Source organism: Melanotaenia boesemani, chromosome 14 (genome assembly GCF_017639745.1).
Source record: "Melanotaenia boesemani isolate fMelBoe1 chromosome 14, fMelBoe1.pri, whole genome shotgun sequence".
Lineage (NCBI taxonomy): Eukaryota > Metazoa > Chordata > Actinopteri > Atheriniformes > Melanotaeniidae > Melanotaenia > Melanotaenia boesemani.
Window position 1 is genome coordinate 33,265,613 of NC_055695.1, and position 21,147 is coordinate 33,286,759.

At 41.0% G+C, this 21,147-nt stretch overlaps 1 protein-coding gene across 2 annotated transcripts in view; it reads left to right on the top strand.

Annotated features, from left to right (window-relative positions):
* The window catches only part of LOC121652648 (inactive N-acetylated-alpha-linked acidic dipeptidase-like protein 2), a 613,163-nt gene extending 592,702 nt beyond the window's left edge, over window positions 1–20,461 (top strand). For both annotated transcript variants that reach the window (XM_042005529.1, XM_042005530.1), the window contains one exon: window positions 18,545–20,461. In XM_042005529.1, coding sequence (XP_041861463.1) covers window positions 18,545–18,791 — 247 coding nt within the window. In that variant the 3' untranslated portion in view covers window positions 18,792–20,461. The remainder of the gene's footprint in view (window positions 1–18,544) is intronic.
* The last annotated feature ends 686 nt before the right edge of the window (window positions 20,462–21,147 follow it).

The window sequence follows — 21,147 nt, forward strand, 5'->3', positions numbered from 1 at the left end:
CCCCACCACAGCCCAGAACACCCCCACCCCCACCCCCACACAGCGGTGCATAATGCTGTGTGTGTATCATGTGTGCAGAGTTAATTACCATATTAATGTCACCCAAGTCACCTAGTAGACACAGTGTGAGGTTTGTAGGAATATTACATTTAAACCATGTTGACATGTCTTCACATACCTGAAGCCAGAACCTGCGGACAGGTGTGCAGGACCACAAGGCATGGAGATAGTTGTCTGGTGTGTTTTCATTGCAGTGTGTGCAGATGTTTGATTGTGACAGACCCATCCTGAACATCCTTTGTCCTGTATAATGAGTTCTATGCAGAATTTTGAATTGTATTAGTTGCATATTTGAATTCTTAGTCATTTTAAATGTGTTTAAACATATTTGTGACCATTTATCTTTATTAAAGTTACTGGATAAGTCACCCTCCCATTTTGAAGTTGGAAGACAGATTGAGTCTTCTAGTTTGGATAATAGTCTATATGTTTTTGATAATAGCTTTGGGGCATTGAGATTCATGAATTCTGCCACCCTAATAGGTAGCTGTAAGTTTAATTGATTAATGGTATATTTTTTACATATAATAGATTTAAGCTGGTGATATTCTAAAAAAAATGCTGCTGATTCCATATTGTGAAGTGAGGATATTAAATGAGAAGAAGTTTCCATTTTCTATTATATGTTCTAACTGTTTTATTCCTTTATTTTTCCATTGAGTGAAATTGATAAGCTTTTTGTTTTGCAGGTTGTCAGGGTTGTTCCAGAGCCAGTAAAGAGGAACTGATGTTGATGCTTTTAAAACACTTATGTGTTTTGATGTGATCATTACTTAAGGACACATTAATGACATTGTGGTTCTTATCCTGTGGTCCTGCTCAGGGTATTGACCACATGCTTTCATCTGCTTTGTTTCTGCATGGATCTAACAGAACAAACTGATTTATTGATTATTTATTGGTTAGTGAAAGTGCTATAGGGAAGTCTAACCTGCAGATTCGTAGCAGTGTATTGCAGCATAAAAAACAGTATCTAAAGAGCTTGGATTTCATGACAACATATAGTTTTAGAATAAAGAAAATGATGGGTGGGGTGGATGGAGAGATGGATGGAAGGATGGAGGGATGGATTTGAAGTCAGTTACGTGTCAGTTAAAGGCAGATTTATGTAGTTAAATAGTTGTTTGGAATGACTAAAGAAAACTACCTCCCACAGTTTAATGAGGTGTCTTGAACATTGAAAGGTGGAATATGAATGTATTCTTACTTGTAATAACCTGATCTGACTTTGCCTTTTTGAGAAAGTAATTTTTTGAAGGCCAAACTAAAGGAGAGTGATACGGTCACATGGCGTGTTATATATCCTCCGGAGTTATTTAAATTCATGGCTTCATTTTAAAAAGGTCTTCCAGTCTTCTGCCATCAAAGAGATAATTAAAGAGGCCTTTATTAAATGTCAACTATTTAACATGCAAAACTCCTTATTGTGAGGATCTGAAGATGATGATGATGATGATGATGATGATGATGATGACGATGATGATGATGATGATGATGATGATGATGATGATGTTGGGGTATAGGGCAATATTGTATAATAATGGTGGACAGTGGAGCTAAATGACTGCAGCTAAAACACAGTGTTATTTACAATATGCTGACAGACGAGAAAGAAAGGTGGCAGAGTGGACCAGATCACATGGAGCTGTTACCTGGATAGTGATGATTCATTCCAGGAACTCAGATTGGCTGATCACTGGAAGATGTTTAGTTCAGAACTCCTGAGCTTGAGACTTCTTTATAATCCATCATCAGGTTGTTGATTGTAAATGCAGATGGACAAAACAGCAAGACTTTTTTTCTTTTGTTTTCAGACATTCAGCTAAATATCCCAAAACAAATTTTAATCAGACTTCACAACTTTTAGGCAGATTTAATATGAACTAATTCAATTCAGCTTTATTTTTACTGCTACAATTCACAACAAAGTCATCTCGGTTCACTGCAGATACAGTCCAACTCAGTCCTATTCTTTACAGTCCAGTTATTATCCAATTAGAACAAATCCATTATGTGATCCACATTAGTCCAGTTTTTCATAACTGTGTTCATATTAACCAGTTCATAATAATAACTTAGCTAAGAAAACCAATGTATTTTATCAGATTTAATCCTCCATCCTGAGCTGCACTAGGAGACAGTGGAGAGAAAAACCTCCACCAAAACCAGATCCAGGAGGGAAAACCTCTATCAGAACCAGAACCAGGAAGGAAAACCTCCATCAGAACCAGATCCAGGAGGAAAAACCTCCATCAAAACCAGAACCAGGAGGGAAAACCTCCATCAGAACCAGAACCAGGAGGGAAAACCTCCATCAGAACCAGAACCAGGAGGGAAACCTATCAGAACCAGAACCAGGAGGGAAAACCGCCATCAGAACCAGAACCAGGAGGGAAAACCTCCATCAGAACCAGAACCAGGAGGGAAAACCTCCATCAGAACCAGAACCAGGAGGGAAACCTATCAGAACCAGAACCAGGAGGGAAAACCGCCATCAAAAGCAGATCCAGGAGGGAAAACCTCCATCAGAACCAGAACCAGGAGGGAAAACCTCCATCAGAACCAGAACCAGGAGGGAAACCTTCTATCAGAACCAGAACCAGGAGTGATAACCACCATCAGAACCAGAACCAGGAGGGAAAACCTCCATCAGAACCAGAACCAGGAGGGAAACCTTCTATCAGAACCAGAACCAGGAGGGATAACCTCCATCAGAAGCAGATCCAGGAGGGATAACCTCCATCAGAACCAGATCCAGGAGGAAAAACCTCCATCAGAATCAGAACCAGAACCAGGAGGGAAAACTTCTATCAGAACCAGAACCAGGAGGAAAAACCTCCATCAGAACCAGAACCAGGAGGGAAAACTTCTATCAGAACCAGAACCAGGAGGAAAAACCTCCATCAGAATCAGAACAGGAAGGAAGGAATGAAGGGAGTATGAAATAACCGGGCCCACCTTGAGAACCAAAACAAAGTTCTCTTCTTGTTGTGTATGTAACAATCTTTTAGGAAAGGACGACGAGCACCAAGCCAGACCTGGTGTAAGATTTATCTTATAATTTGAAGATGATCTGAAGGTAGAGAGGGTGTCTATTTCCTGAAGTCACACTGGGAGCTGGTTCCACAGAGAGGGTTCTGATAACTGGATGTTATTCCTCCCATTTGGAAAGCTCTAGGAACCAGGAGTAAAACTCTTAAGTTGAATTGTTAATTCAGATGTCGGCAACACGATAATATAAACATTATTGATGCATCTTTTTGACCTGTGTGACTACATCACTGATACTGTCGAGTGGAAATGTGTTTCTCATATTTGTCATGACAACCAACAAAAAGAAACTGGTTCACTTATTAGGCCTCTATTTTCTTTTTTGTCACACAGATGAAAAGAAGTTTTTTACCTTGGCATGTTTTGAGTACATCTGTAGTCTTTCTCAGTACACTCACATAATAATAATAATAATAATAATAATAATAATAATAATAATAATAATAATCATCATCATCATCATCATCATCATCATTATCATTATTATCATAATAATAATAAATGCTGTTTAAAAGTGCCTTTTAAGTCACTCAAGGACACTATACAATAAAAGAAACAATAAAATAAAAACAGCGATTTAAAAGAAACACACAGATAAAAACAATGGACAGTTTGCTTACAGAGAGTGTGCTATCTTGAAGAGGTGAGTTTGAGTTTGGATTTAAACAGAGGAAGAGAGCTGATGTTTCAGATGTCTGCAGAGTGGCTGAATGTTCTCCTCCCCATGGTGCTGAGGCGGCTGAGGGCACAGTGAGGTGGATAGAGGAGGAAGACTTGAGGGAACAGGAGGAGATGTTAACATGCAAGGGATCTGACAGATAAGAGGGGAGGCAAGGTTGTGGATGGCTTTGAAGGTGTGCAGAAGGATTTTGAATTCTGTTCTTGATTTAACTGGGAGCCAGTGCAGCTGCTGTAGGGTTGGGTTTTGGGGTTTTGGTGATGGTGCGAGCAGCTGAATTCTGGACCATCTGAAGCGTATGGAGGGATTTCTGAGGAAGACCAAAGAAGAGAGAATTGCAGTAATCACTTCTGGAGGTGACAAGGTTGCGAACAAGAATACAAGCAGTACGGGTGGTGAGGAATGGCAGAGGCTAGAGATGTTGCTTAGATGGAAATATGCAGACCAAGTGACATGATATGATGCCTGACATAACAATGTTTTGTCGAGGATGCTACCCACACTCTTAACCTGAGGGGAGGAGGACACTGGGGAGCCATCAATGAAGAGGGAGAAACTAACCTTAGAAAGCATAGATGTAGTTCCAATGAGGAGGATTTCTGTTTTACTGCTGTTTACTCTAAGAAAGTAGGAAGTGAACCAAGATTTTATTTCAGATAAACAAGTGGTAAGGGAGGAAAGAGGGAGTGTGGAACCAGGTTTGCTAGAGAGGTAGAGCTGGGTGTCATCTGCAAAGCACTGAAAATGGATGTTGTATTTACGGAAAGAGAAGGAGATCAATAATGAAGAGAAGTGGTCCCAGGACTGAGCCCTGGGACACACCTTTTGGAACAGAGGAGGTGTGGGATCTAAAGGTTGAGTTTGATGAACTAAGTGTGGCCTGAAAGATGAGTGAAACCTGTCGAGAGATGTGTAGGAGATGCCAATGGAAAGACAGCCTATTGAGGGGAATAGTGTGTGATATTGTATAGAGGCCACACTCAGGTCAAGGAGAATGAGGATAGTGAGTAAACTGAAATCAGCAGCCATGAGGAGGTCATTGTTGATTTTAATGAGAGCAGTTTCTGGTGGGGGCAAAAACCAGACTGGAACTGTTCATAGAGAGAGTTTTAGGTCAAATGGGTATGGAGTTAAGTGGCAACCATTTTTTCAAGAATTTTGGAAATGAAAGGTGGGTTAGAAATGGGGCAAAGATTGTTGTAGTTGATTCAAGATTCAAGATTCAAGAGATTTATTTGTCATTATACACAGTGCAGGACACAGGTACAACAAAATGGTTTCCAGTACAACCCGTCCAAGAGTAGACAGCAACAACATGTAAACACAAACAGGATCAGGCAGACTAAGGCAGCAGCCACTGTGCAGCGCGCCTATATTAGTATTAGATATAGATGAAAAAGATAACATGAGGGGACTAAGATGAGGCTAGAGAAAAAAAGGGCCCAGTGTGGAGATACAAAAAAAAACATGCCTCAGTACATAAAAGCACAAATTCAGACATTCACAACATAAGAAACACATGGCAGGGGGGGAGAGGGGTCTCCCATCGCAGCCAAGTGAGGACGCAGCTGTACATGACTGCGTCCAGTCGACACGCCGCCCGGGAGTGGAGGGAGGGGGGAGGATTCGACCAAGGCAGTGAATCATCGGGGGAGGCGTGTCTGTAGTGGTGTATGTGAGTGTGGTGCATGTGTGTGTGCAGTAAGTGAGCCTGTGAACTTTCTCCCAGTTACATTCTCCAGTCTTTGCCACCTGATGATAGTGGGGCGTCCTTGGGAGCTGATCCAGGAAAAAGTCTCCCGCCCAAGAGGAGAGTGGGGGGAGGGTGGGGGGGACTGAGCATCCATTAACATAACCTTCCAGGAGAACTTTGTAACCAGCCATCCAAGGCCAGTACAGGGAGCTGAATCAGATAACAGCATTTGTTTTAGTTTCAGGCCAGCGCTGTTTCGTCTGCCGTCTCTCAATGGTCCCACTGGCGACTCTAATCATCCAAATTTATGGGTCAATTTCCATCCAGCCGAGCCAACAACTTCTCCAAGTTGGTGTCCACCCCGCATACGAGCTCCAGAATCGTAACCAGCTTGCCATTCTGAGCTAGAATAGCCTCCAGTTTACAATTAAGCTCCTGCAACGCCAAAGTCTGATTGTTCATAGCTCGACACATACTGGCACAGTGGCCGCCAACAGTGTCCGAATTTTGCGATATGCCAGGAAACTGCCCTCTCCCGTGGTCTGGATTTCCTCTGTGTGACCGAGACTTGGATCGGTGCTGGTGAGTCCAGCGCTCTGGTTGAGTTTTTACCTGCCGATTGTTCTTATTTTAACTCCCCGCGGACATCAGGCCGTGGAGGAGGGACGGCGGTGGTTTTTAAATCAGCTTTTAAATGTAAGCAGCGCACTGTTTTATCCCCACTCTCCAGCTTTGAAGTGACTTTATTTGAGGTGGGTCGCTCCGACCCAGTGCTGTGCGCTGTCATTTACCGACCACCCAAATATAATAAAGACTTTGTTAAAGACTTTTCGGATCTTCTGGCTGAAATTGTGCCAAAGTATGACCGTGCACTTTTTCTTGGGGATTTTAATATTCATGTGTGTTGTCCTGATAGGCCGCTGGTGAAGGACTTTTTAAACCTTATTGACTCTTTTAATCTGATGCAGTGTGTGTCTGGTCCCACACACGAACATGGACACACATTAGACCTCGTCCTCTCACATGGTTTATCTGTGTCTAACTTGGAGATCTGTGATGACGCAATTTCTGATCATATGCCAGTTGTGTTTGAGGTTGCTTTCTCCTGTGCTGATTTTAAATCTAGCGCTCCTGTTCAACTTCGCCGGTTTTTTAACTCTTCAACTGCTGGTCAGTTCTCTGTGGCTTTTAACCAGCTCTGTGATCTCCTTGCTTCTGCCGACACAGAGCAGCTCAGCTCCTGGTTCGACTCCTCCTGCCGAACTATACTGGACTCTGCGGCTCCAATAAAAATTGTGAAGTCCTACAAGAAACAGTTTGGCATTTGAAATCAACAACATGCACTCTGGACATGATACCATCCGACTTTTTATAAACAGTTTTTACCTCAGTAGAAAGTGATCTCCTACTGATAGTTAACAGCTCGCTGGCATCAGGCATTTTTCCCAAGTCACTAAAGATAGCTGCTATTAAGCCACTCCTAAAGAAAAGGACTCTAGACGCCTCTATAATGAACAACTATAGACCTGTCTCTAACCTCTCTTTTATTTCCAAGATTATTGAAAAAGTTGTATTTCACCAGCTTCATGACTTTTTAAATGAAAGTGGAAATCTTGATAAATTTCAGTCCGGCTTCCGACCTCATCACAGCACTGAAACGGCTCTGGTCAAAGTGTTAAATGACATTAGGTTGAATACCGATTCTGGTCAAGTATCAGTCCTGGTTCTGTTGGATCTCAGTGCTGCGTTTGATACTGTAGATCACAGAATCCTGTTGCATAGGCTGGAAAACTGGGTTGGACTTTCTGGAGCGGTCCTTAACTGGTTCAGGTCCTATTTAGAAGGCCGGAGTTATTTTGTTACGATCGGCAGCTATGAATCCGAGCGAGTGGCCATGACTTGGACCTCTTCTGTTCAACTTGTATATGCTCCCTTTGGGTAAAATATTACAGAACTATAGCATTAGTTATCAAAGTTATGCAGATGATACACAACTTTATGTGTCTCTGTCACCAGATGACTGCAGTCCAATAGACTTAATGTGTCAGTGTCTGGAGCAAATAAACACCTGGATGAGGGAGAATTTCCTACAATTAAATGAAGACAAAACTGAGATTATTCTGTTTGGTAGCAAAGAGAAGAGGGTCAGCATTGGCAAACACCTGGAGACTCGGGCTCTTAAAATTACCAACCAAGTTCGTAACCTGGGAGTGTTGATAGACTCAGATCTGACTTTCAGCAGCCATATCAAAGCTGTCACTAAGACAGCTTTTTACCAGCTCAGAAACATCAACAGAATTAAAAGTTTAGTCTCCCAGAAAGACCAAGAGAAACTCATCCATGCATTCATCTCCAGTAGACTGGATTACTGTAATGGTCTTTTAACAGGACTTCCTAAAAAGAGCATTAAACATCTGCAGCTCATCCAGAACGCTGCTGCTAGAGTTTTAACCAGGACTAAGAGATCTGAACACATCACACCAGTTTTGAAATCTTTACACTGGCTTCCAGTCAGTCACAGAATAGATTTTAAAACCCTTCTGCTTGTTTACAAATCCCAGAATGGTTTAGGCCCAGAATACATCTGTGATATGTTCAGAGAATATAAACCTAGCAGAGCTCTTAGATCCAAAGACTCTGGTCAACTAGTCCAGGCCAGAGTCCAGACTAAACATGGAGAAGCAGCATTTAGCTGTTATGCTGCAAACAAATGGAACAAACTGCCAGTGGAGATTAAACTTTCCCCAAATGTAGACATTTTTAAATCCAGGTTAAAAACTTTTCTTTTCTCATGCGCCTATGCATGAAATCTGCACGGTAACTTTTTTTAACTTATCTTGCTTTTAATCATTTTAATGTAATTTATTATTTTATTGTGATTATGTGTTGATTATGTGTTGATGCCTTTTACTATTCTAAATATCTGTAATGTCTTTGTTTTATGTAAAGCACTTTGAATTGTCCTGTACATGAAATGTGCTATACAAATAAACTGCCTTGCCTTGCCTTGAAGCTCAGGGTTAAATCTGAGCCCTGGCTTAATGACGAAACTCGGGCAGCTAGACGGGAGTGCCGCAAAACTGAGCGAAGGTGGAAAAAGGAGAAGCTGCGGTTTTTCTTCCTCATCCTTAAGGACTGTTGGCGCTCTTACCAGCACACTGTTAAGGAGGCTAAAAGGAAATATCTAGCAAACCTTATTGAGTCTAATCGCCATAACCCACATGTGTTGTTTAAAACCATAGACACTGTTCTTAATGCCCCACAGCCTGTTAGCCTGGAGGCATCTTCTGAGACTTGCAGTAGCTTCCTCCACTTTTTTATTGATAAGGTTGCTACTGCAAGGACTCTCATCTCTGCTCCTGCATCTGACCCCTCTGTCTCTGTTCGATGTTCTGCAGCTCTTGAGGATTTTGAGCTGGTATCTCTTCTGCAGTCCTAGAAGATCTGATTGGCTATATGAAGCCGTCAGGCTCTCCTCATGATGTTGTCCCTCCTGGTTTCTTGAAAAAATGTTTTCCTAGTCTAGGGCAGGCAGTTCTGGCCATTATTAACAGTAGTTTGTCATCTGGAGTTGTTCCGTTGAGTTTTAAACATGCTGTGGTCCAGCCCTTACTTAAAAAACCTGGCCTTGATGGCAGCGTGCTGGTCAATTTCAGACCTATTTCGAGGCTGCCTTTTATTTCTAAAATCTTAGAAAAAATTGTCCACACTCAACTCAAGCAGTTTTTAGATGATCATGATGTCCTGGAGGTGTTCCAGTCTGGTTTTAAAACTCTGCACAGCACCGAGTCAGCTTTGCTAAGAGTGTTTAACGACATCCTCTTAGCAAATGACTCTGGTGAACATATTATTCTTATTTTATTAGATTTAACAGCAGCATTTGACACTGTGGACCACAACACTTTAGTGACTCGGTTATGCCACCTAGTGGGCATTGGTGGTACTGCATTGGAGTGGTTCAAGTCTTATCTCTCCAACAGAAGCATGAGTGTGACCTCTGGAAACTTTGAATCCAGCTCTGCTCCACTTCCTTATGGGATTCCCCAGGGGTCGATTTTAGGGCCTCTGCTCTTCTCTTTGTATTTACTGCCCCTGGGCTCAATCCTGAGAAGGCATGGCATCTCCTATCACTTTTATGCTGACGACAGTCAGATATATATGCCCCTTAAAAAGAAACAGTCTTTCTCCCTTGCCCCTCTTCTGGCATGTCTCAAAGACACAAAAGCCTGGTTGGCCCTAAACTTTTTATTCCTTAATGAGGAAAAAACTGAAGTAATGTTGTTTGGTCCCAGTGGCTTTTGTGAATCCTGCACCATTGATTTGGGTCCTTTGGCAGGTTTTTTAAAGCCAACAGTCTCAAACTTGTGTTTTAAGATGGACAGTGACTTTAAATTGGATAGTCAAATCAGCTCTGTAGTGAAGTCCAGCTTTTTCCACATCAGGCAGCTTGCTAAGGTCAAACCTTTTCTTAAAAAACAACACTTTGAAACAGTAATCCATGCCTTCATTACATCTCGGCTGGATTATTGTAATGCTCTTTACTTTGGGGTTAGCCAGTCCTCCCTCGCACGTCTCCAGTTAGTGCAAAATGCAGCTGCACGCCTCCTAGCTGGAGTACGTAAGAGGGAGCACATAACCCCCATCCTGGCCTCACTTCACTGGCTGCCAGTGCACTACAGAGTTCATTTTAAGATTCTTTTATTTGTTTTTAAATCTTTAAATGGTCTGGCCCCTCCTTACCTCTCGGAGTTACTCCACCCCTACGCTCCTGCTCGGTGCCTCAGGTCAGCTGACCTGCTGCTCCTGGACGTACCGAGGTCCAGACGGAAGCTCAGGGGGGATCGAGCTTTTTCAGTCGCTGGTCCAAAACTGTGGAATGAGCTCCCTCTCCACATTAGACAAGCTTCTTCATTGTCTAATTTTAAAACTCATCTTAAAACCCATTTTTATTCTCTGGCTTTCAGCCCAGTGTGAGACTGTCCCTGTTTTAGTGTGCAGTGGTTTGTTTTACTTATTGGTTTTATTTGTTTATATTTGTTCTTTTAAAATTGCTTATTGTTTTAAGACCGTTTTTAAAACAATGAACAATTATTTTATTATATTTTATGATATTATTTATTTCCTGGTTGATTTTTGTACTTTATGTGTTGCTTTGTCCATTTATGTACAGCACTTTGTTTCAGCTGTGGTTGTTTTAAAGGGCTATATAAATAAAGTTGAGTTGAGTTGAGTTCCACTGGAGCCAGATGGTCAAGAACATTATTCAGACTAAGCTACCAGTTCATTTGGGGAAGAAAAGGAGTCAGGCATAGGAATGTTATTGATGCTAGAGGAGAGGGTATCCAGGAGAGGGTATCTAGGTTGATGTCCTTGAAATTCTGGAAAAAATGAGACATGGAGTCTTGATTAGAGACTGAGTTTAACATTGTATGAGAGGAGGAAATGGTCAGTAATTGTAAGCTCATCAGCTGTACAGTTGGAGGGAGTGAGACCAGAAACTGCAAATTAAATCCAGGGTATGACCTACTGTGTTGGTGGGGAAGTCAATGAATTGGTGAAAACCAAAACTCTCAAGGGATGATGAGAAGTGAGTTGGTGGTTACTCTTTTCCATACGTATACTGAAGTCTCCAACATTATTATTTTTGGTGAGAGTGCAGATAAGTGGGTGAATAGAATGGAAAAGTCATTTAAAACTAAATGACTTTTCCATGACTAAGTGGGGTGGTACACTTTCGCAATGATGGTTGCGGTTGGTCCGGACAGTTTGCATGCTAGACATTTGAGGGAGCTGAAGGCAGAAACAAACACGGGAAGGACTTTCCACCAGAGCCGCAGGGTTGACAGATGTAAACAAACCCCAGTGGAGGGGAGTCGTTGAGTTGGGAAAAGTCCTGAAGTTGTTGCTATGTTTCAGTTAAGTGGGGAAAGTCAAATTTACGGTCGATGAGGAGATCTTGGATGAGATGTCCCTTGCTAATGATTAGGGGATGTTAAGCAGGCCAAAGTTAAGAACAGCGTTGTCCTGTTTGAATGATGTCAAACAAGACAACTGGCTAAGACACTGTGGTCAGAAGCCCTGCCTGAAGTTCTAGGAGGGCGGTTATATGTGGACCAGATGGACTTGATAGTTGTGGATTTGTCGAGGTGGAAATTCTGATGAGAGCCATGGTGCATATATCTCCAACGAGGCTGGAGAGCAATGTCAGGGTGGAGGTGCAGCCCAGCCAGAACACAAATAGTCCTGACACGGGTTGATGGACAGGTATGAGAAGAGTCCAGGTTAGTGTTGGCTAGATGTAGAGCCCACAAACTGAACGCCAACGAGCAGGTGATGTGTCATGCAGGTAGACTGGCGTTAAACAAATCGTACACAAACATGCAAGATTGACAACGGAATTTGTCAAACGTTGTGAGATATTGGAAGACTAAACTATCACTAGAATGCAGTTACAAAGTGAACTGATGAACCTAATCAGACTTGCTCATCTAATGCAGGGGTGTCAAACTCCAGTCCTCGAGGGCCGGTATCCTGCAGGTTTTCATCGTTTCCCTGATCTAACACACCTGACTGAAATTAATAGGTTATTGTGAAGAAGTTGACAAGAAGCTGTTGGATCCATTTGATTTTATTCAGGTGTGTTAGATCAGGGAAACAATGAAAACCTGCAGGATACCGGCCCTCGAGGACCGGAGTTTGACACTCCTGATCTATTGGTTAATGCAGGACATCTTCTGTTTCCTTCACTTCAGCATAAAACATGGGGCTGCATCAGATCCTAGCGGTCTTTAGTTGATCATATTTTTGTCAGAACGTTTACCAAGTTGTGACTGCAAGACATTTCTCCCGTCCAGAGCCTTCTGTCATCACACAGGCGCTTAGGTTTGGGTTGTGTTTACCCACAATGCCCTGCGATGTAATGCCCTGCTTCCTGTATTTGGTTCACTTGAAAGCGTGTTTGTAGATTGACCAGAGTTCACTTCTTTTATCCACATCAGTTTGTTTGCACATCCACATTTCTCCAAAAGATCCGGACTTTCCAAGCAAACAAAGCCACCCATAGAAGCTGAGGTAATTCCACACCTTAGCTTCTACTGCAGCCGTCGTATTTTATGCTCGGCCATTATGTCTGTTTTGTGCATGTCACAGACAAACTGGGTGCTGCCCTTCTACAATTTAGTTCTGTCTTTTGCGTCCCTCAACATGATGTTATTAATTATCAGTTAAAACACTTCATTTTTTTTAACAGTTCCTACGAATTAACAATCATTCTTCAAATGCACCTAAAATAAATAAATAAAGAAATGACTGTACTTATATAACGCTTTACTAGTCATCTTGAGCACTAAAAGTGCTTCACACCACAAGTTACAATCACCCATTCACACACACACACACACTCATGCAGAACTTCTGTTGTTACAGTGCTTTGCTCTATCACACACATTCATAGCCCATTGGGAGGCAACATGGGGGTTTTACCCAAGGACACTTTGGCATGTAATCAGGGGGAGCCTAGAATCGATCCACAGACTTTCTGGTTGGCAGACAACTGTACTTCCTCCTGAGCTACAAGAACTTTTCCTCTTACCATTCTTAGGAATCACAGTCCAATCTGAAAGTAATAAATCCACGGGTCAGTTTCTCTGCAACACCCTGAGACAAGATGTTCCTCATGTTGGGAATATCATATAGGTGGAAGAAGGAGGGCCTAGAAATCTGGTTTATATGTGAGTCAATGGACAAATTCTAGTGTAGAATAACTCCAATGTTCCTCACTGTAGTATATGGAAGTCAACATAATACCATCCAGGCTAATTTCATAGCAAGACAGAGTCTTCCTAAGGTCCTCTGATCCAAAGGGAACAACCCCAGGTCTTCACATCTTTAAGTCATCTTTGTAATCTGATCAGCGAGACTGGTGTCCTGGATTTCTTTTCTTTTCTTTTCCCCTCAACATAGTCTACTTTGTTGTCAACTAAAAAAGAAAAAAGAGCAGCTACAGATTTAATAGGTTCTTGAAAATATCAAGTTTGGCCTGAAGTTTTAATAAAAGTTCAAACAAAACTTATATTGCTGTGGGACTCTGATCGAAAACGGTATTTATAAATTAAAAACTCGCAAGACAAAAGTGACTTGCGGGAAAGAGGAGGAAATAAAAATGGTTTAAAATGAGGTATGCCATCCAAGAAGAAAACTACATAAACCATCCACAGTCATTTTTATTCAGTCTCTTGTAGCAATCAGATGGGGCAGCCATGATTTAAACCCCTATCAGCCATTTATCTTGTGTTCTTTACATCAACTTCTTTTTCAGCGTGTTCTAGATATGAAGCAGAACAGAAATAAAGTAACATAAAACTTGTTCTTTGCAGTATTTCACACATATTTATTCCTTCTGACAAAAAGGGACAAGAGGAATAATTTATTCCCCGAACTATTTAACTTTTTTCTTCAGGTGGAAGCTTTTCAGGGCAGAGCAGCAGTAATTCATCTGCTCTGCACGGTGCATAAGCACCAAAGTGAAAGCTGCAGATTAGCTGATGAATTTATTTAAGTCAGACTGTCCAGCTATAGAATAAACACAATAAATCATATCAAATTACATTTAGGTGGAACACAGCTGACCTTGACTGATAGTGGGAACTTTTCCTCAGTGACTATTTTTGTCCCTCATGCCTCCACAGTGCCTCTCCCCACAGCTCCGACCTAACCTATCTGTTTTTCCACTAGAGTCTTAGAGAATAAATAGTGTCTGCTGTTCAGTGTTTTTAAAGTTTATGGCAGTAATAGACATGTTAATTGTCCTCCACTGCCATTAGCGCCCAAGTTAGAATTAGCTGCTTCATCACGCTTGGAAAGCATTAAGGTCTAATAGCACTCATTTATAAAGGAAGTTACCATTCCCTTACAGGATTAAGACAATTAGTCTGAGAGTGCTGAACAATCGTTAAAATGTTTTCTTTGAAATCTTGAGGTATGTTTTAGTCAGGCTGTAGGACAAACTCTTTCATTTACAGATGCTATTTAATCTCATTATTTGTTTAGAAATTCTCCAGGCATGCTGAGCTGGAAGGTTTAGGACTGCAGACCTGCCAGACCCTGCAGAACCATCTCTCTTTCATGTCTACATCATGAGGTTTTACATTGCCATCCTGCTCTTAAATCTGAGCATTTATCTTATTAACGTTGCAACAAGTCACAATGACCTACATCACCATCAGACTTTATTGTCATTATGGCATACAAGAAAATGGAAAACTCTGTCTTCTGCAGAAATAATAACTGAATGCTTTAGTAATAGATTAAAAATAATAAAACCAGTATTTTAAAGACAAGGAGAGGCAGCATCATAGTAAGTACAGTAAAGATCAATACTTTGTTTTTTAGGACATATCCATCCATCCATCCATCCATCCATCTATCCATCCATCCATCCATCCATCCATCCATCTATCCATCCATCCATCCATCCATCCATCCATTTTCTGACGCTTATCCAGGGTCAGGTAGCAGGGACCAGGGAAACCCAGACTTCCCTCTCCTCTCCTCGGCCACATTTGCCAGCTCACACCACAAGTCAGGGGGTCAAGTCAGGATCAGGAGCTCGGCTACCACATCTCCCTCGTTGGGTCGGGACCTTCTCATTCTCACCACCTGTAGAATAACTAAAGGATACACCACTTCAGCCTGATGTTTTCTCTACACATGTATAAAAGCCATGACATAAAAAATGTACCAGAGCTTCGCCGGGTTCATCTGCTGTCTCTGATAGTCAGAGTCTCCCTCCTCGTTTTCTGGTCCAGCATGTGAGCTTGAGTCTGATCTTCTTCCTCCGGCTGCAGACACACTTTGGTAGAAAAGTTTCTTTTTTTTAAGGCAGAGGGCATGTAGTTATTCGGGGTGTTGGTTTGTCTGTCCGTCTGTTAGCTACATAACTCAGAAGGTTATGGAAAGATTTTAATTACATCTTCAGAAAATGTCAGAATGGAATAAAGAACAAGTTATTAGATTTTGGGGTGATCCGGATCACCGTCTGAATCTAGGAATTTTTTAAATGATTCCTTTCTGTGGAGATACTGGGATGATTTTGCTATTACAGCTTCTAGCTCAAATATAATACAATCATTGGCAAAAATAAATAAATGTCTTGGTGGAGGCCTTCACTCTGTGAGTGCTTCTAGTTTATTTCTGCTGCAGTTCAGCCAGTTTCTGACAGTCTGAACCACATCCACACGTTGCATCGCAGCCTTTTCTTTTATGTGTGACTCTGCTGCTGTGGCCACCAAACACAGTTCTTTTCTTGCCTCCACTTCACCAAGATCACTTTAATTTCTGCGTTGGAAAAGTTTCTTTGCTTTCTGTTTTTTCTTTTCATCTGTTGCCATGGTTTCCTCTTTGATCAGTATCTTCTTTATATTCAAGAACCTTCATGTCCTGCTTTGTATGGACCATGTATAGCTGATTTGGGCGTGTTCAGGTCGGGATATGAGGCCGATTCAGGTTCGCAATGTTTTATAAATGAGACCAGCTGCAACTATTCAAACCTAAGCTGCTTTCTGCTGGCCATACTGGTTTAGTCTCTTTATAACTGGAGTGTCATCAAATTTAACATTAAACATGTTAACTGAGGCCTGGAGAGTCTGAGATGTACGTCCTGGATTTCTTTTCTGAGCCTTGCTAGCCCTCACCATCTGATAAACCTGCTGGGGTGTCGACTCCTGCACGATTATCAGCTGTCTTGAATGTTTTCCACGTGTGAATAATCTTTGTCTCTGTAGAATGATGGACTCCAGATAGTTTGGAAATGACCTGATAACCTTCCAGGTTGATGGGCAGCAACAGTTACCTCTCTAAGATCCTTGCTGATGTCTTTCCTCATTGGCATTATGTTAACAACACCTGAAAGCTGCAGAGCAACAAATTGGCAAAACTTCAGCTTTTATAGAGGACTTCAGACTGATGATTGTCAATAAATCAGTGTATTGATCAGCAGCTCTTGGGGCCTCATTTCTAAAGCTGGCATACGTACAAAAACTGGCTTTTGTGATTAATAAAAACCAAACTTGGTGGAAGAATGTCTACCTCCACGGCAGCTCTGACCCTGCCATACGCACAAAATCTGCAGAAACAGGAAACTGCGACACCAACGACGCAGACTGAAACCAAAGAAATTATGTGAAATGTGAGACATTAATGCAAAATCAAATATTACCTTTCACACCATATTGTATATTAAAGTTATTTTACAAAAATGAATGAAGAGGCACATCTCTAGCTAGCTCACCATTTTCGACAAGTCTGTGTGTGACCAGTTCTTTTCATGGAAATCGTCAGTCCATGGGTCACTTCCCTGTCGCCAATTTGCCGGTACCGCCGAGGGGATCTAGCGCGTTGCACATGCTCGTTGTTTCAGGAGAGACAGGAAAGAGAAAATGCAGCTAGCTAGCTAGCTAGTTTACGATTGTTAAGAGATAGAAGCTAAAGGCAAGCGTCCATTTTAAGCAGTAATTCGCTTCAGTAATGACGACAAAGACGAGGAGACTGACTGTTCAGCTGTTCGTGTTTCCTGATGGACACAAAGTAAAAATAAAGACACCAGAGCAGGAAACTCCTCCAGCTTTTCCTCCAGCTGCTTCTTCTCCAGCTACTTCTGAGATAAATAAAACCAGGCTGTTTAGTTTTATAATAAAACGAGAAAATATAAACATTTTTCAGATAAAGGGGAAACCTAGACTACATCTGTTGGGATCCAGTGTAAAATTAAAATAACCTAAATAATAAAATAAGATATTTTAATATAAAATAACTAAATGAAAACATATACCATATTTAGAATCTGGATGTTTTTGAAGCAGTTTTTAGGAGAGGACCTTTCTGTCCGTTAATGTTACAAGACCTTTTCAAAAAAGACAACATAAGTTTTGATCTACTACAGGAAATCTCATTTTTGAAGAACCACTTTTTTATTTTTGTTTTTACATTTAAAATATACAAAAACAAAACTTCAGCAAAAAGAGGATAGACAGACTTTCTTCTATGGATGTAGATATCTGTGGAAAATAAAAAAAAGAAAACATAGTTTCCAACCCAAACCTAACCTAATGACAAGAAAAAGCAGATTTAAAAAATATTACTGGTGCTTTTAGTGTCATTTTATGGAAATTTACTGCAATTATTCCATGAAAAAAAATTAGATATTTAAAAACATGACTTAATTCTTTTTTCATTTTTAGCCATGTTGCACACCTCTGATTTAGTGTTTGTACAAAAATTTACAGCATTTTCTTCATATAGCAGAAGATCTTCTGTTAAAGGAAAAGGACAATTATTATTTTTAATGATGTTTTTTCAGGATTCAGGAGGCCAGAATCCTGAATGTCAACTAGAATCCAGTTCTTCAAAAGACACAAAACAAACAGAATCTTCCTCACTGAGGATGCCAAAAAGAAAAAGCCGAGTTCCCGTCCATCAGGACAGACATGAGGACTGTATGAGGAATAACTAATTCACACGTAGCAGTGAGACTGGGCTGTCTGACAGTCAGCAGATATGTGCAGCAGTGTTCACATGAAAAGTTTCTTAACATTTACTTTCTGTATCCTTATTAAGACTTACGAAGACAAACCTGAATTCTTTGCAGAAGGAGTGCCTCCACGTCCGTCCGGCAGACGTCCAGCAGACGTCCAGCAGACGTCCAGCAGACGTCCAGCAGACGTGGAGTCTCTGGCAGCCGTCCAGAGTTAATAAAACATTACATGATAGATGCTGTAACAGACTTGCTCCTCCACTGACCATCTTTGCCTCCAGGATACAAAGTTTTATTTTTGGCTCTCTCTTCGACTGATCCTTAAATACTGCAGAGGTTAATAAGTGCACCATCTCCTCCCTCATTCCATCTCCACTCACCACTTTTCCATTTCCTTTAAAAAGCTTTTTTCTCTTTAAATTTGTATTGCAATATTTTGAGTCTGTATTTTTCCTTGTTTTTATAATGTGTTGATACATATATGAATGTTGAGAAGAGAATAAAGTATTTCTCCTTCGTTGTGTCTCTGTAGGAATCTGTTATACAGCCTTCCAGGAAAATCTCCACAGTTTTCCATCCTCACGTTCTCCCAGGAAGCCGTCCTGCACTGCAGCGTGACCAGCAGAGCCGTGAAGTACAACTCTGCAAACCAGGAAGTAGTTTGCCACAGCAGCATGAACCAGTCTCTGTCTGTCCTCCTGAGAGCCATCCGGTCTGCCGAGCGGCTGCTCTGCTTCGGCTTAGACTTGTTTGAAAATTACCCAAATGACACAAAATGACAGACTCGGCCAAAACTGACACCAATTAGGTAAATGAAGATCAATAAACCCTCTGTCCTCCAATTCTGCTTGTCATATTGCAGCCCCACAAAGGTTTTAGCCCCTTTTTTAAATGACTTTCATATCCAGGGTTGTTGAAAATGCTGTCTGATTAATGAATGTACTGAACTTGTTGCACACCAGCTCTTAGATATGCAAATACTACGGACACGGTGGGGCCATTTAAATTGCACTAAAGCTTCAACCAGTAATTATAGACGTACGCTTAATTCTTTTAAATCAGCATCACTGAACATTTGCTTCTAAAACATGGTGAAAAAGATTTTTTTTCTCTTTGTTTTACTAACCCTGGCACAGGAAGATGTTCCAGAACTTCTCCTTTGATTTTTATGTGTAACAGGGAAGAAAACATGGCGTAAATTTTCAGGCAACATTAACCCTTTCAGTGATCCGTTGCTTTTTCTGTCACAACCAATCTTCTCTGGACATGATGTAAAGATTCACCTTTTTGCCCACAGAACCCTTTTTTTTATAAAATATTGTGTTTTGTCTTCCTCAGAATGGCCAAAGATTTTAGAATTAGTTGAAAGTTGAAGTTTTTTTTTACCTTTATTCATCCAGATGAAAGTCGATGAGACCCTAATCTCTTTCAAAAGGGTGACCTGGCCACAAGGCCAACACCTCACATCAACATAAAACAATTAAACAGTGAAGCTAAATCACATTTCTTTAGTGTGACGTCAGTAAAGCTTTTCGAGTCCGAGCCGTTCTTATTGTTTCATCTGTTTGGCTTTTTACTTTTGATAAACAATAAATGAGAAATAAACCTGAAAACAGCTGCTGATGTAAAAAAATTCAAAGGTTATAGCATTTTCTTCTCGTGTAGCAGCTTATCAGCAAAAACAATGTTTAAAAGATGTGCTGTGTGTTTGGAGCTGACTGTGATGAAGCCATGAAATCATGAAATGAACACACATTTATCTATCAGTTCAAACGGTGTAATAAATTCACTTTCACAAAACTTTCACATGACAGAAATTATACAGCATTAACAACAAAAGGACCAGAACATGTCCAGCTCAGTGTGTGCATTCATTAATGATAACGGTGACCATGAATCTGGCTATTAAAGCTCAGGAGAAAAGCAACCAATCAAAGCACAGCTGCTGAAAAGGTCGTTCAGGGCAGGTACTGCTGCTTCGAGGCAGGTGGATTAGTGCCTTCTGAAATCTGAACCCTAGAAACATCCATCCCGTCATGTGGAGACATAAACATGTTGAAAATTCACAGTTAATCTGTAAATGACTCACCGTCCACCTGTTCAACTTCCTGTTAACACAGAGAACCAGCCAATCACATGGCAGCATCTTGCTCAAGTTCAACCTGAGCATCAGAATAAGGAAGAAAGGGGATTTAAGAGAAAACATGTCCAGGCATGAAGCAGATGGGCCACAGCAGCAGAAGACCAACATGAAAGATCCATCCTGCCCGCTCAGCATGCTGCTGATGGTCTGATGGTGTTGAGGAGCTTTTTTTGGCCCACTTTGGGTCCCGTAGTACCAACATGGCATGGTTTAATCTTAACTTTCCAGCTCAGCTGCTTTGTGGCGCCACCGTGCATCAGAAACGTCTTCTTGGCTTTATTCCAGCCATAGAGGAGCATTATTTTTCTTCTTTTCACACACACATAGAACTTTCTGCTCACTGGTTGATCTTTGGCTGCTCCTGATTGGACGTTACCGTCAATCTGAGCTCTCTGATTGGTGGAAAGTATGACAGGAAAAATAGAGGTCTCTTAGCAACATAGTAGTGATAGTGATCTTTTTATGATGAAATGTGATAAATAATGCTGTTATCATACGTGTTAGAATGTCAGAAAATTAATATAAGAAAAAAAAAAAAAACTGAAATCAAGAAGACCCCCAGAATCATCAGCTTCTTTATTTCATATGTTTCTCTCATTCTTTCCAAAACTCTGCCTCCATCAGTGCTCGGCAGCTGAGTAGAAGCCTGACGTCTGCAGCAACATGTACAAGCTAGAATGAAGCTAGATGAACCATTTAACAATAATTCAATTATAGTAACATGAAACAGGATTGTTGTCAGGAAGTTATTTACCTTGCTTAGCTAGAATAAATCTGATCAGTTCACGGCTGGAAACCAGGGAGAAGCAGCTGAAGAAATGTCAGATTCTACAGGAACCCATGATGAGGCTGTGTTAAATGAAAAATAAATAAAATGACAGTTTTTTGTAGTTAGGCATGATGTTTGCAAGTGAGTTTTTTAATAAAAGTCAGTAAGTGTTATTTCATACAAAGCAAAATATGGTTTGACTTTCTGAGCAAGATGGGGAAAT